Source organism: Sus scrofa, chromosome 18 (assembly GCF_054392235.1).
Source record: "Sus scrofa isolate SSC_HxYL_T2T_F1_AM1 chromosome 18, Sscrofa_HxYL_maternal_Yorkshire_Landrace_v2.0, whole genome shotgun sequence".
In the NCBI taxonomy this organism is placed as follows: domain Eukaryota; kingdom Metazoa; phylum Chordata; class Mammalia; order Artiodactyla; family Suidae; genus Sus; species Sus scrofa.
In genome coordinates this window covers 18,046,068-18,060,401 of record NC_139400.1, presented here as the reverse complement: position 1 = coordinate 18,060,401, position 14,334 = coordinate 18,046,068, and the positions used below count along the sequence as shown (strand labels likewise).

General features: G+C 38.1%; 2 protein-coding genes across 11 annotated transcripts in view; both read right to left on the bottom strand.

Annotated features, from left to right (window-relative positions):
* BRAF (B-Raf proto-oncogene, serine/threonine kinase) overlaps nucleotides 1-14,334 on the bottom strand; it is a 174,589-nt gene that overhangs the window by 22,201 nt on the left and 138,054 nt on the right. For 6 of the 10 annotated variants that reach the window (XM_085005259.1, XM_085005261.1, XM_021078584.2 and 3 more), the window contains 3 exons: nucleotides 10,889-10,935; nucleotides 9,692-9,810; nucleotides 5,494-5,625 (listed from right to left, as the gene is read on the bottom strand). In XM_085005259.1, coding sequence (XP_084861385.1) covers nucleotides 5,494-5,625; nucleotides 9,692-9,810; nucleotides 10,889-10,935 — 298 coding nt within the window. The remainder of the gene's footprint in view (nucleotides 1-5,493; nucleotides 5,626-9,691; nucleotides 9,811-10,888; nucleotides 10,936-14,334) is intronic. The other 4 variants (XR_014833621.1, XR_014833619.1, XR_014833620.1 and 1 more) reach the window with 1 other exon arrangement.
* Nucleotides 1-14,334, bottom strand: part of SLC37A3 (solute carrier family 37 member 3) — a 398,944-nt gene that overhangs the window by 332,976 nt on the left and 51,634 nt on the right. The window lies entirely within an intron of this gene.

Below are 14,334 nucleotides of genomic sequence, written 5' to 3'. Positions count from 1 at the left end.
TAATTATAAATTTAAATACATATTTTTTGTTGCAGAGATTGGAGTGATCGAAAAAAAAGGCTTTAAAGCATAAAAATATGTTGCATTAGGAAAAAAATTCTGTGGAGGAAGTAGAATAAAAATAATTTGAAGACCAAAAAAGGAATCATGTAAAACTTCTAGAAATTAATGAAGTTTTATAAACAAGCAATGACAGTAGGTATCAAATCAGTATGTCTTTTAGATTTTATTTGGTATATTTAAAAGAAGGATCGAATGGCTTTCTTTGAAATGTCAATATAATACACCAGAGATTACGTTCTTCGCAATTATTTAAACTTAAAGAGAAGGTCTTTCCTGGATGTATTTTATGAATAGAAAATTCAAGCGGCACTTATACTACAAAATCAATATAGCTCAGCTTGAAATTCTGGGACTCCTCTGTATTACTGGGGCACATGGCTGCTCATTCTCAGCATCACCTCCTGCATGGCCTTAACAGAACTGTAAACTCCACTGAGAGCACAGCCTGGGTTTTATTTATTTCAGCATCCCTCTGTATCCCACAGTGCTGTTCATACAGTAGGTATCAAAATGTTTTTTGTTAAATTAATTTGCACGTTGATAAGATACTGGCACTTATTACCATTTCCTATCTCTTGAAATCTTGTACTTAGAAACCAGCCACCAAGCTTCCTGGGAAGAAGCCCTCACAGAGAGATCCATGTCAAGAAGAACTGAGGGCCCTAGCCCTTGTCCTGACTGAGCTTTGAGCTGATAGCTAATACCAACTTGTCAGGTATATAAATAAAACCAGTGAATCTAACAGCCAATACCATGTGAAACAGAGATAAACCCTCCTCATGGAGAGAAGCCCAAAATGCAGATTCATAATTTAAGCCACTATGTTTTAGGAGGTTTTTTTACATAGCAATAGTAACTGGAATTTGGAGCTCCCGTTGTGGCTCAGTGGTTAACGAATCCGACTAGGAACCATGAGGTTGCGGGTTCTATCCCTGGCCTCGCTCAGTGGGTTAAGAATCTGGTGTTGCTGTGAGCTGTGGTGTAGGTCACAGACGCAGCCTGGATCCCACGTTACTATGGCTCTGGGGCAGGCTGGCAGCTACAGCTCGGATTAGACACCTAGCCTGGGAATCTCCACAAGCCGTGGGTGCAGCCATAGAAAAGACAAAACAAACAAAAACAAAAACAAAAAACTGGGAGTTCCAGTCCGTGGCACAGTGATTAACGAATCCGACTAGGAACCATGAGGTTGCGGTTCGATCCCTGCCCTTGCTCAGTGAGTTAACGATCTGGCATTGCCGTGAGCTGTGGCGTAGGCTGCAGATGTGGCTCGGATCCTGCGTTGCTGTGGCTCTGGCATAGGCTGGCGGCTACAGCTCCGATTCTACCCCTAGCCTGGGAACCTCCATATGCTGTGGGAGCGGCCCAAGAAATGGCAAAAAGACAAAACAAAACAAAGCAAAAACAACCAAAAAACAAAAAACTGGAATTCACATGAAAAAATGTTATCTTCTATTTTCTTCTAAGATGACACAAAACTTCCGCTCCAAGAAAAGCAAGCCATGAAGGTTGACAGTCAATATATCTAGTTTTTTTTTTGGCTTTTGGCTTTTGGCTTTTTAGGGCTGCACCCTTGGCACGTGGAGGTTCCCAGGCTAGGGGTGCAATCAGAGCTGTAGCCGCTGGCCTACACCACAGCCACAGCAACTCAGGATCCGAGCCGCATCTGAGACCTATACCATAGCTCATGGTAACGCCAGATCCTTAACCCACTGAGCAAAGCCAGGGATCAAACCCGCAACCTCATGGTTCCTAGTTGGATTAGTTAACCACTGAGCCACGATGGGAACTCCTAATTGAGCACATTATTAATATTAATCCCAATTTGGCAGAGAAGCTGCACTGAAAGAGGGAAGAATAGAGTGACTAGAGAGCAAAACATGATGATGAAGATGGGAACAAAATGACAAAGCAGTTTCTTAAGACTTGGCACTAGGGTAAGTGAAGTGAAAAGGCATGCTATTCTGCAAAGTAACACAGCGATGGTCAGTCCTCAAGAATTAAGACTTGTTTTACAAAAGAATCTGATCTTTTGTAACTGTAAGGAATTCTTTAGCCCAATCTCTCTCTCTCTTTTTTTTTTTTTTTTTTTTTTTTTTTGCTTTTTAGGGTTGAGCTCGAGGCACATGTAAGTTCCCAGGCTAGGGGCTGAATCGGCGCTGTAGCTGCTGGCCTTACGCCACAGCCACAACAACACGGGATCTGAGTTGCATCTGTGACCTACACCACTGCTCACAGTAGCGCTGAATCCTTAACCCACAGAGTGAGGCCAGGGATGGTCCTCACGGATACTAGTCAGGTTCATTATCAGTCAGCCATAATGGAAACTCCTCAATCTCTTATTTTTAACAACTGAAAAACAAAAAGATAGAGAGGTACAGTGATGAGGTCATGCAGGTTGTGAGTCCAAGGTCTGCCACTGCATTACCTTGCTTACCAGAGCCCTGTTTTGAATTTACAGGCAAAACCCTGCCACCTCAGATTATGGGGTTGAGAGTGTAGGGGAATGGTTCTAAATTATGAAGAAGCAGTTATCCCATCTCCCATGAAAAAAAAAGAACATTCCTAGATTTTCAGACAGAAGTCCAATTTGAGAGCCATGGAGATCAAAGTATGAGAGAAAGAGAAAGAAAAATCAAGTCAAGGAGATGAATGGAACAATACCCAGGGTGACTGCACTGAGGATGACAAGAGTTATTGATACAAGAGGCAGTTTCATGGATAGTGCCACTTGGAGAAAGCAGACTAGAAGGAAAATGAAACAGAATGGGGATAATGGGAAGAGTATGTAATTCTTTTATCTTCTTTTTCTTCATCAAATAGTTGGTTTTAGACTGGCAAATTCCAGAAGATTCTACCTATACTACCAGAAAGAATTAACTGGTAAAGGCCTTACCCTTCTGTTGGTCACTCATTTACTTCTCTCATGGAGAGTAAGCCCTTGCCACATCATTTATTACACTCCCATGGAGGACAAAGCACCTAAAATGCCAAGAAGTGGATGAGTGCAGAACTCTGGGATGCTTTTTCCATATTTTGGAGATAGTACTACTTCTTTCCGTAATATTATTTTATTGAAATAAACTTATTCACTGACAAAGGCATTTCATCCAGTTCTTAGGTTCATAAATTTTTATTATTTATAGTCTCTATGATAAATCAACGAAAACTAGGCTAAAATTCCCTCTTAATTTCTCTCGAAAAATGTGCACAGGAAAACTGAACCTGGCACAGGGTATTATGCTGTATGGTTGAGTTAATAAGACCATAAAAGGCAGAGCACTTGAAGCTGGGAACTAGAGATGACCTTGCTGCTCAGACCGCCTCTATCCAATTAGTCATCTCAGTGACCTAGAAGCTGTCACAAGTACAGTAAGAGCAATGTTTCCATTATATTCTTTCTTTCTTTCTTTGGTCTTTTCAGGGCCGCACCTGTGGGATATGGAGGTTCCCAGGCTAGGGGCTGAATCAGAGCTGTAGCCGCTGGACTGCCACAGCCACAGCAATGTGGGATCCAAGCCATATCTGTGACCTACACCATAGCTCATGGCGCAATTATGTTTTTTAACCACCATTTTGGTCTATCCTGAATCTAAGTTTCATGGAGGCTTAAAATAGCAGATCATCCGAAGCCAGATCACAGATTTCTTTTTAACATTTAAAGCTAAGATTCAACATTGTAAAGCTATGACATAGTTAGAAAGATCAAACAGCAACTAAAAAATTAGTTTTGTGTTGACTTAGAGAGAAATGCAGTGATTAAACATTTTTGCAGACTAGAGAATCAAGACCACTGGTGGGTAAGGGCCAGATGGTGATTCAATAAAGTACATATGGCCAGTGTTAAAAGCCTAGGTGAATTTAACACGGCTGGGAGAGAAAAGGCAACATGACAACTTAGATTACTTCTCTGATATACTATGATAGTTACAAATTCTTAGCGAAAAAACTACTCAGAGCTATCACCAAAAAATTCAGAGTTCAACTGCTGACCAAAACACTACTACATGAAGTAATACATTTATACATAAAAACTATCATTTCAGTGGGTTGTGAGTTTATTCTAAAACACCTAAAACATTCCCAATTTTAAAAGATTCTATTTTTTTTTCTTTTTTACATCACACCTATGGCATATGGAATTTCCCAGGCTAGGGGATGAACTGGAGCTGCAGCTGTCAGTCTACACCACAGCCACAGCAACACCAGATCTGAGCCACATTTGCAACCCATGCTGCAGCAATGCAGGATCCTTAACCCACTGAGCGAGGCCAAGGATCAAACCCACATCCTCATGGACTACACTGGGTTTTTAACCCGCCGAGCCACAACAGGAACTCCTAAAAAATTCCTTATATGAGTGATTCTCAACTCTGGTATGTATCAGAAACAGCTGGCAAACTTCGTAAAAATGCAGCTGCTTGGACCCCACCCATTGAACCAGAGTCTGCTCCAGCATCTCTGTTTTTTAGCAAATCACCCAGGTGATTCACATTCAAATCACAGTATAATGTATAAATATTAATTAATCACAGTTTACGTGGTCTACCGTTGTTTTCTCATATAGTAACTGCTGCAATCTCTTTGTCCACAAACACGTACGCACACACACACACAAACACGTAGACACGTATACACTTTTAAAAGGTTGAGTTATACAAGGTAATTTCAGTAAAGACAATTCTTTTTTCTTGGCCAGTGTTAAAAGCCTAGGTGAATTTAACACGGCTGGGAGAGAAAAGGGAAAGAGCTGCAAGAGGCTATGTTGATACTTCGGAAGCTAAGGAACAGAGAAAAGGAATTTAAGAGAGAGATTAAACAATTCCCTCCTACTTGAGTTCTCATCATAGAAAAATGAAAGCATGATGTAGCAGTTCTTCCATTTACCTAGTTTTAAAAATTAAAAAAGTATGAAGACTTAATAATTTTAAAAGTATTTGATATAAAGAAGTTCATAGCTACTCTGTACCTGCTCAGATAGCACAGAGATAGAGTAAAAAGTAAAAGCCCAGATGCTGCAGTGGCAGAGCTCATTCTTCTAACTGTGCCATGGTCAAGAGATAAGAGGTATATCCGTTATTATATTCCCTAATCTCTAATCAGAAGATCAGATGTTCAGGAACCTCTAGTTAGACACATGATATTTTTCTTCTTTTTGTTTTTTTACATTATTGAAAGCTTTTTATTTATTTATATTTATTAGAGTATATAGTTGGTATACAACGCTGTGCCAGTGAAGCATGATGTTTCAAGGAAAGGCCTTACGTGCTATTACACTGCCAAAAGTATACAAAAGGTCTCTAAAACTGGTAACAAAGATTAAGAGATTCATCCTTCATTCTTACCCAGGATCCAATACTTCTTTTCTACCATGAATTAGAGCCTTTCTACAAATAGCAAAATGAACCCTAAGAGATGGTAAATATTTACCTGGTCCCTGTTGTTGATGTTTGAATAAGGTAACTGTCCAGTCATCAATTCATACAGAACAATACCAAAAGCATATACGTCTGACTGAAAGCTATACGGGTTTTTGTCTTGCATTCTGATTACTTCTGGCGCCTGGTAGAAAATAAAAAGAAAAAGATATTCTTGTTCATTTTTCATGTCATCTTAATAAAGACTGAAAACCAAACCTGTTATAAATCCCAGAACAATAATTTTTTATCATTAAATAACCTAATATATAATCAATTCTCTTATTAATGACCAAAGAAATAAAATCAATTATGAAAGATACAGGAAAAAATGCTCTGTAAACTCTCAGAGAGGCAGTATTAGCTGAAATTCTATATACATTATTCAGATTTTATAATTTTAATAGCTACCCTCTTTCTGCACAAAATACCATCACTGCTATTTAAATTCTTCCCATGACTTTACCCCCTCAAAAATGAGTTCCCACTTCCCGTTCCTAACACAGGAAAGAAATACTATAGACTTGTAGTTATGAGATGTTTGGGAGTAGCATAACTACTACGGCAACTGCCTCAGAATTTAAGTTTTCCATTGGTACAAATGATTCTCTTTATCTCAAGGCACCTTAGATAATAATGGTAGAAGTTCAAGACTGATAAACTCAAACCCCTTTCTTGCTTCCAAAAACAGTACAAGGATGCCATGGATGCTTTATAAACAATAAACAATAATACACAGTGGGTAGATTTAGTAGAAAATGGTATAAAGAACCTTTTGGCTGCTGGTTCTTGAGCAAAGATACAGACCTAGTCATGTTTGCTACATTTTTACATATATCAGTCACTATATCCTACAACTAGATTTCTTATTAGCTGTTTACATGAAATACAATAAAGGGTTGATTAAACATTAGCTTAAAGGAGTTCTTTCACCTTGCTGTACTGCTTGATTTGGAAGGAATTAGAGGAACTGCAAGGTATTAATAAAAACTTGTGAAAACATTAATTTGATACCAAAACCAGGACTAACTGCAAAAATGGCTGAAAGACCTGGGACAAGATGCCTGGTAACTAGTCAGGGTGAGGCAGGTCAGACTATCTCACAAGTCAGCCAATAACAGCACTCAGCCTCACTTTTGTTTTGCAAAACAGAATCACCTGTGCAGCCTTTAACCTCTCAACATCCAGACTACATTCTAGCCCAACAATGTAACACTGGAGTCTGGGGATGGGACTCAAATAGAGCTCCCCAGATGACTTTAATGTCCACCCAAGGTTGACACTGATGGAAGATGCAGGGGGAGATCTAGGTGAGAGTGAAAGGATGCGGGGAGGGGTGAAGGAGAAGGTTGTATCCATTTGCTTTTGTTATATGTTTTATTGGTAATTACTTTTAAACCACATACAACTGTGAGGTAGTGAACAAGCAAGAATAATGAGAGGCTGGTTATGATCGACATAACTTTCAAAGCCAGAACACAATCTCTGTGAGGGACAGTTGAAGAACTGTCTTATTCATTTATTTTTTATTAAAGTATAGTTGGTTTACAATGTTGTACCAATTTCTGCTATACAGCAAAGTGACTCAGTCACCCATATAAACACTTTCTTTTTCTCATATTATCTTCCATTATGTTCTATCCCAAGAGATTGGATATAGTTCCCTGTGCTATACAGAACTGCCTATTTATTCATTTATTTAGTCTTTTTAGTGCCGCACTTGCAGCGTATGGAGGTTCCCAGGCTAGGGGTCAAATTGGAACTGAGGCCACTGGGCTATGCCGCAGCCACAGCAACAGAACTGCTTTTTAAAAACTTAGTTTTATCTCATTATTGTTGGTAGATGGTTTGATGAAAAGTTGTATGTGGTCTATTTATAAGAAATGCATGATTTAACCTCAATTAATTAGTAATTTGTAAAAATTTTCACTAAAGTTTCCTTCAAGATATAAATAAAACAAGATGGAGAATACTACTATAAATAAATCAGTGAATTGCATACCCTTTGTTTCTGACCAAACTCTTCTAGTCTTTAGATATTCCATAAGGCAACATCAACCCAAAGGATTTATTCAGCAATTAAGTGTACTACTGGCTAATCTCTTGTCTTATAACTCAGCTTGGTGGAATAAAGGATGAATTCATCAACCAGGTGTCAATAAGAAAGAAATTAAAAGAAAAAAATAAAACTTCATGTATAATAGTCTAAAAACTATATAAACTAAGATTTTTGGAAAAGGACAAACCTAGAGACTTGACTGAACCTAACTTTCCTACACTAGTTAAAATAAACACACATTTAAAACATGTATCAACTGTTTCTTTATAATTTTAGATTTTGTGATTTTAGCAGTTAAAATTTGTCATCCCTCACTTCTTTGGATACACTGTTATTTTTGTTACAAGGTATATGATTTAAAGAGGTACTTGAGATCCAGATTACAATTCTTGATTAGCTTCTTGTTTATAATTATTAACAGTTAAATATATATCAAAGAAAAATATCTAGCTAGCCCTAATTATGAAATCCTAGAATTAGAAAATCTATTCAAAATCAACTAGTCTAATCCAACATTAAAGATGGAGAAACTTGAAGGAGGTCAAGAAAGGTCCAGGTTAAGAGTCAATCAGAGCACAAGGGCCCAGACCTCCTGCCTCCAAATCCAATGCCCACCTCCTACCCTGCCCCACTCACTTTAATGCCAATTATTACAGGAAATTATAGCCAAATTTAACCCTAGCCTTACTTTGATTAACTCAGAATCCTACCTTGGAATGCCCTTCTTGGGAACACTACAGATAAGTCTGGGGAATTTAGGCAAGTGTGGCTTTGAAACCCCTTGTAGATTTTTTATTCCCAGCAGGGTGTCCCAAAGTCTTAGTGCAGATTCAGTTATTTAAAGCTTAAGACTGCACCTTAGTTTCCTCTATGGCACATTAGGTTAAGGATCCATTGAAGCATGGGCTTGACCTCCAGCCTGGCACAGTGAGGTAAGGATCCAGCATTGCAGCAGTTGCAGCTCGGAGTCAATCCCTAGCCAGGGAACTTCCACATGGGATGGGTGTGACCAAAACAAACAAGCAAAAAAACTCCACTGCACCCTGTTTTGGGACACCCTACATTCAGCTTAGAGCAGAGGTTCTCAGACTTCTTAGTCTCAGGGTTCTTTCAGTCTTAAAAATCAAGGATCTTCTGTTTATGGGGATTATATTTATCACATTAAAACTTAAATGAGGAACTGTTAAAATATTTATTAATTTTTAAATAATGAAACCATTAAGTGTTGATACAAATCAACCATTTTTTAAAAATGAAAAGTAACTATATTTTCAAAAACAAAGTTTAGTGAGAAGAAAGGTACTGCGATTCATTTTGACTGGTTTTACCCCAGCCAGCTAGGGTCCCATATTTGCTTCTGCATTCAATCTATTGTGATGTGTTGAAGAATAGGAAGAAAAATCTCATCTCACACAGGACGACTCTGGGGACTTCTGAAAGGGTCTTATGGATCCCTCTGAGAACTGTTGGCTTAGGAACGATTCCTATGACTGTCCTCACAGCCTGCTGAAAGTAACTACATAGAAGCTTTAGTTCCTTTTTATAACTTCTCTTTCTTCTGTTCCACAAATCAGAAACAGGAATAAAGAGAAAGAGCTACACAGGGCAGCACAAGGCTGACAGTGTTAAAAATCCACCTTTCATTTTTCTTTTTGTCTTTCTACTCCCAGCTGCCCATGATTATATGGTTCTTTCTAGTTGAAAGGAAGTAACTTTCCAATTTAGGCTTAAATAAAACTGTGAAACAGCCTCTTTTAAAAAGGAGTAGTTCTTTTAGTAAAACCTTAATAACTGCTGTAGATCACACCTGCTTAAATTGCATGCTTTTTTTTTTTTTTTTCCCCTGAAACAGGGTACACAGAACATTTTGAACGCAAAATATTTTAAGGAGATAATTCTGAATAAAACTTAAAACAGTGTTTATAAAATATGTAATTTCTGTTTGGAATATACTGAAACTGGTTTCATAATATTCTAAGACAAAGAAAAAAGTTAAAATCTATTTATATTAAAAAAAAGATCAACATCGACTTTTCTGAATACTAAGAACTATGAAAATACTATAGTTGAAATCTTCAGTGACTTTTTAGTAACTCAACAGCATCTCAGGGTCCACAAATTTAATTAATGGAGAAACAGCCTCAATTCTTACCATCCACAAAATGGATCCAGACAACTGTTCAAATTGATGGGACCCACTCCATCGAGATTTCACTGTGGCTAGACCAAAATCACCTATTTTTACTGTGAGGTCTTCATGAAGAAAAATATCTGAGGTGTAGTAAGTAAAGGAAAACAACAGATCTCATTTTCCTATCAAAGCAAAGCATTATGAAAATTTTAGGTAAGAGATGTAATTTCTATAATTCTATCTATGATAGTCTTCAAAAAAGTATAGTTCTTCATATTCCCTTTTAAAGTTAATAAATATGTTTTTAAAATAATTAGTTCTGTTGGACTATATGACCTGCTTTTAAGATTTTTGATGCTTGAAATGTGGTAGGGTGAGGTGAGTTTTTTTTTTCTTCTAAGTTTATGGGAGACCTTGAAACTCTGCATTAGATTTTATCATTTTATTTATTTTTTTGTCTCTTGTCTTTTTAGGGCGGCACCCATGGCATAGGAAGGTTCCCAGGCTAGGGGTCAAATTGGAGCTGTAGCCACCAGCTTACAGCACAGCCACGGCCACAGCAACTCGGGATCCGAGCTGTGTCTGCGACCTACACCACAGCTCACAGCAACACTGGATCCTTAACCCACTGAGCAAGGCCAGGGATAGAACCCAGGTCCTCATGGATGCTAGTCAGGTTCGTTAACCATTAAGCCATGACAGGAACTCCTCCCCTTAGCATAGCCCAAATGTCCTTTTGGCACTTCTGGGAAAGCTGTAAAGGCTCTTCACTGGAATGAAGGCAAAGGGCAAACAGGATCTTAATCTGGGCTTATGGAATAAGAAGAAGAAATGTTTTTCTCACCTCATAGTTATATAACTTAGAGCCTTCACTTACATCTCAACTACCACTGTGTAAGGTTAGAACACTGAAAGAAACTAGTAAATAACTATAAAACTGTGCATTTTATAGTGTTTATAGAACATAAACAAGTAATCAAAGAGTCCTACTATCATAAAGACTTGAGAGATTTCTTTTGTAATGTTCAGCTGTTCAAAAACCAAAAGCAGGCTGTAGCACCTGGTACTACCACAGTCTTGTGCATACCCACTGATCAATTCCCTTTACGTGTATTACTGAACTTAGCAGGAAAACTGTTTTTACAGAGTGTGAAGACAAAATGCAGGAGAAAAGGTCAGGATGTTTTCAAACTTCGCAGACAAATTCAGGAAGGATACTATTACTCTTGAGGTCTCTGTGGATGATTGACTTGGCGTGTAAGTAACTGAAAAACAAAACATCATTTTAACCTGAGTAGGGCTAAATAAAGACTCTAGCCTCAGTATCCACAGAACACATTTAGGGGTGTAAATACTTATTTAGAATCATGATACAACTGCAAGCTGTATGTTGTGATAACCCCTTTACACAGAAATATTAAAATAGACTGCAAGTGAACTGAGGATTTTAGGAACATACTACCATTATGGTACAGACAAAATCTTTCCCATTAAACAACTGTATCTTTTACTATTTATCAATACAAACCTTCCACTCCAATCAAGACTATTTATCCAAGTCCTTTAAATATACCTCAGTATTTAAACCCACCTCTATGGGCAATGCCCCCCTCCCACAGCAAATTAACTTTCATTCTATTCTCTACAGAATCATACCTATTCTTTAACTAACTCCTGAAGCTTTTCCATGACTAACCTGACTGAAAGTGATCTTCCCCCGTTCAGTTATATATATAGTACTTATTGTAACAGCTTGATTCATGCATTTTTTTCTACCTGCCTATGTTTACTTTTTTTTTAGAATGTAAACTCTCTATTTGATAAAACCATTTAAAAAGTATTATATACTTTTTTAAATTAAACATTTAAAAAACTGAAGTATAGAGTTAATTTGCAATGTTGTGTTAGCTTCAGGTATACAGCAAAGTGATCTATCCATATATGCACACACATTATATATATATATATTCACACAGATACTATAGATTCTTTTTCAGATTCTTTTTTGTTGTAAGCTATTACAAGACATTTAATATAGTTCCCTGAGCTATACAGTAGGTCCTTGTTGTCTAACTATTTTATAGACAGTAGTGTGTATATGTTAATCCTAAACTCCTAATTTAGCCCCTTCCTAAAAGTAGCGTCATATATTTGTAAAATATTTTCTTAAAACTAGTGAGGAGCAAAAAAAAAAAAAAAACAAAAAACTAGTGAGGAGCTAAATTTCTTTTTTTTTTTGGTCTTTCTGCCTTTACGTGAGCCACTCCCGCGGCATATGGAGGTTCCCGGGCTAGGGGTCGAATCGGAGCTGTAGCTGCCAGCCTACACCAGAGCCACAGCAACGCAGGATCCGAGCTGCGTCTGCGACCTACACCACAGCTCACGGCAACGCCGGATCATTAACCCACTGAGCAAGGGCAGGGACTGAACCCGCCACCTCATGGCTCCTAGTCGGATTCGTTAACCACTGCGCCATGACGGGAACTCCCTAAATTTCTAACGTAATGGCTACACTGAGTCTATTTCAAAGTCAATAGGTTTAAATCATTCATTACCCCTAAAAATGGCCTCAGTTGAGTTTATTGAGGGAAAGAGCTGTGTCTGGTTTATTTCTATTTATCTCCAGTGCCTAGTAGAATGTCTAGCGTGTAGTAGGTATTCGGTACATGTCTGTTCTTTCAATGACAATGAGGTGCATATAATGGTTATAGTCAAGGTTATTTTTCTTCATTTAATACTGGAGAGAACAGATATATGAGATTTCTCAATTTGACAATAACCATTAGGAAGTAAATTCTGCCTTAAAATCAAACTTTTAAATTCAAATGCTATAATCAAAATTATGTAATGGACAGTTAAAAGTGAAAGATTTGCAAATAATTAAGTTTATTATTTATGCTCTCTCATCTTCAATTAAATTTCCTTGCCCAGAGATCAAGATTTTAAAACTTTTTTTCTCAATTTTTTTTTAAGATTCCTATTTAGATAAAGTAACTCTTTCTCCTCTATTCTCTCACATGATACTGTTTATTTCCTTCACAGCATTTATCACAATCTGAAATTATCTTGTCATGATTTTCTGGGCCCACTGTTAATGTACACCATTACACTGTCACTCTTCCACTGAAAGAAAACGTGATGTCAGTTACAGGCCTTCTTTGTTTAAAAAGTTCTTCAGCAACATAGAAAGGTATAAACAGATGGAGAAAAACGAGTCTCAGTCAAAAGGCTCTTCAAGATGGGGAGACCTTACAGTTATTAGAAAGAAAAGGGGCTAAATGGTCATGGGGTTGGGAGTGAAGCTCGGGTTTCCAGCCGGAGATACGGTATTCAGTGCACAGAAAAGTCTGGTTGTCTCCTCTGAGATAAAAAACACCACTAACAACAACAAATGGGTGATACATCTGAAAACATGGAGGAGGTATGATGAAGTTACAAGACGGGAAGATAAAAGTATTCTTTTTTTTTTTTTTTCTTTTTGCCTTTCCTAGGGCCACTCCTGCAGCATATGGAGGTTCGCAGGCTAGGGCGATTCAACAATCGGAGCTACAGCTGCCGGCCTACACCACAGCCACAGCAATGTGGGATCCAAGCCGCATCTGTGACCTACACCACAGCTCACACCAACACCGGATCCTTAGCCGGATCCTTAACCCACTGAGCAAGGCCAGGGATCGTACCTGAAACCTCATGGTTCCTAGTCGGATTCGTTTCCACTGGGCCATGGTGGGAACTCTCAGAATCATTTAATATTAAAGCTGGAAAACAATCTAACAAAATTTGTTCTCTCTGTTACTTCTTTCAAGGTTTTACCCAAGATTTAGTTTTTCAACATTTTTTAGGACCATAATATGATACCCTCAAAGTAAATACAATGCTCTAGATTTGATCTGATCAACACAAACTAGAGTGAGATTCTCATCTTCACCCTCCCTGTGAATGTAAGACCTGAAACCATAAAACTAGAAGAAAACATAGGCCCGATAAGCTCCTTGACAATTGGTCTTGATGATTTGTTTGGGTTTGACACCAAAAGCAAAGAGAACAAAAGCAAAAACAAACAAGTGAGACAACATCAAACCAAAAGCTTCTGCACAGCACAGGAAACCACCAAAAAACTGAAAAGGCAACCTACCAATGGGGAGAAAATATGTGCAAATCATACATCTGATAAAGGGATATCTAAAAAATACAAAGAACTCAATGGCAAAACCCCCAATCTATTTTTAAGAACAGACATTTTTCCAACGAAGACACACAGATGGCCAGGAGGTACAGGAAAAGGCATTCAACATCACCATCACCAGGGAAATGCAAGTCAGACCCACAAGGAGACAGCACCTCGCATCTGTCAGAACGGCTGTTATCAAAAAGATCAGAAAGAACAAGCACTGGCGGGAAGCAGAGAAAGGGGAATCTTTGCGTCCTGTTGATGATAAATACCTGCAGCCGCTATAGAAAACACAATGGAAGTTCCTCAAAAAATTAAAAACAGAATTACCATATGAACTAGCAATCCAAATTCTGGGTATATATCCAAAAATTCTACAATCCGGATCTCAAAGAGATACCTGCACCCTCATGTTTACTGCAGCATTATTCACGACAACGAAGACACGGAAACAACCTAAGTGTCCATGAATAGATGAAGAAAATGTGACACA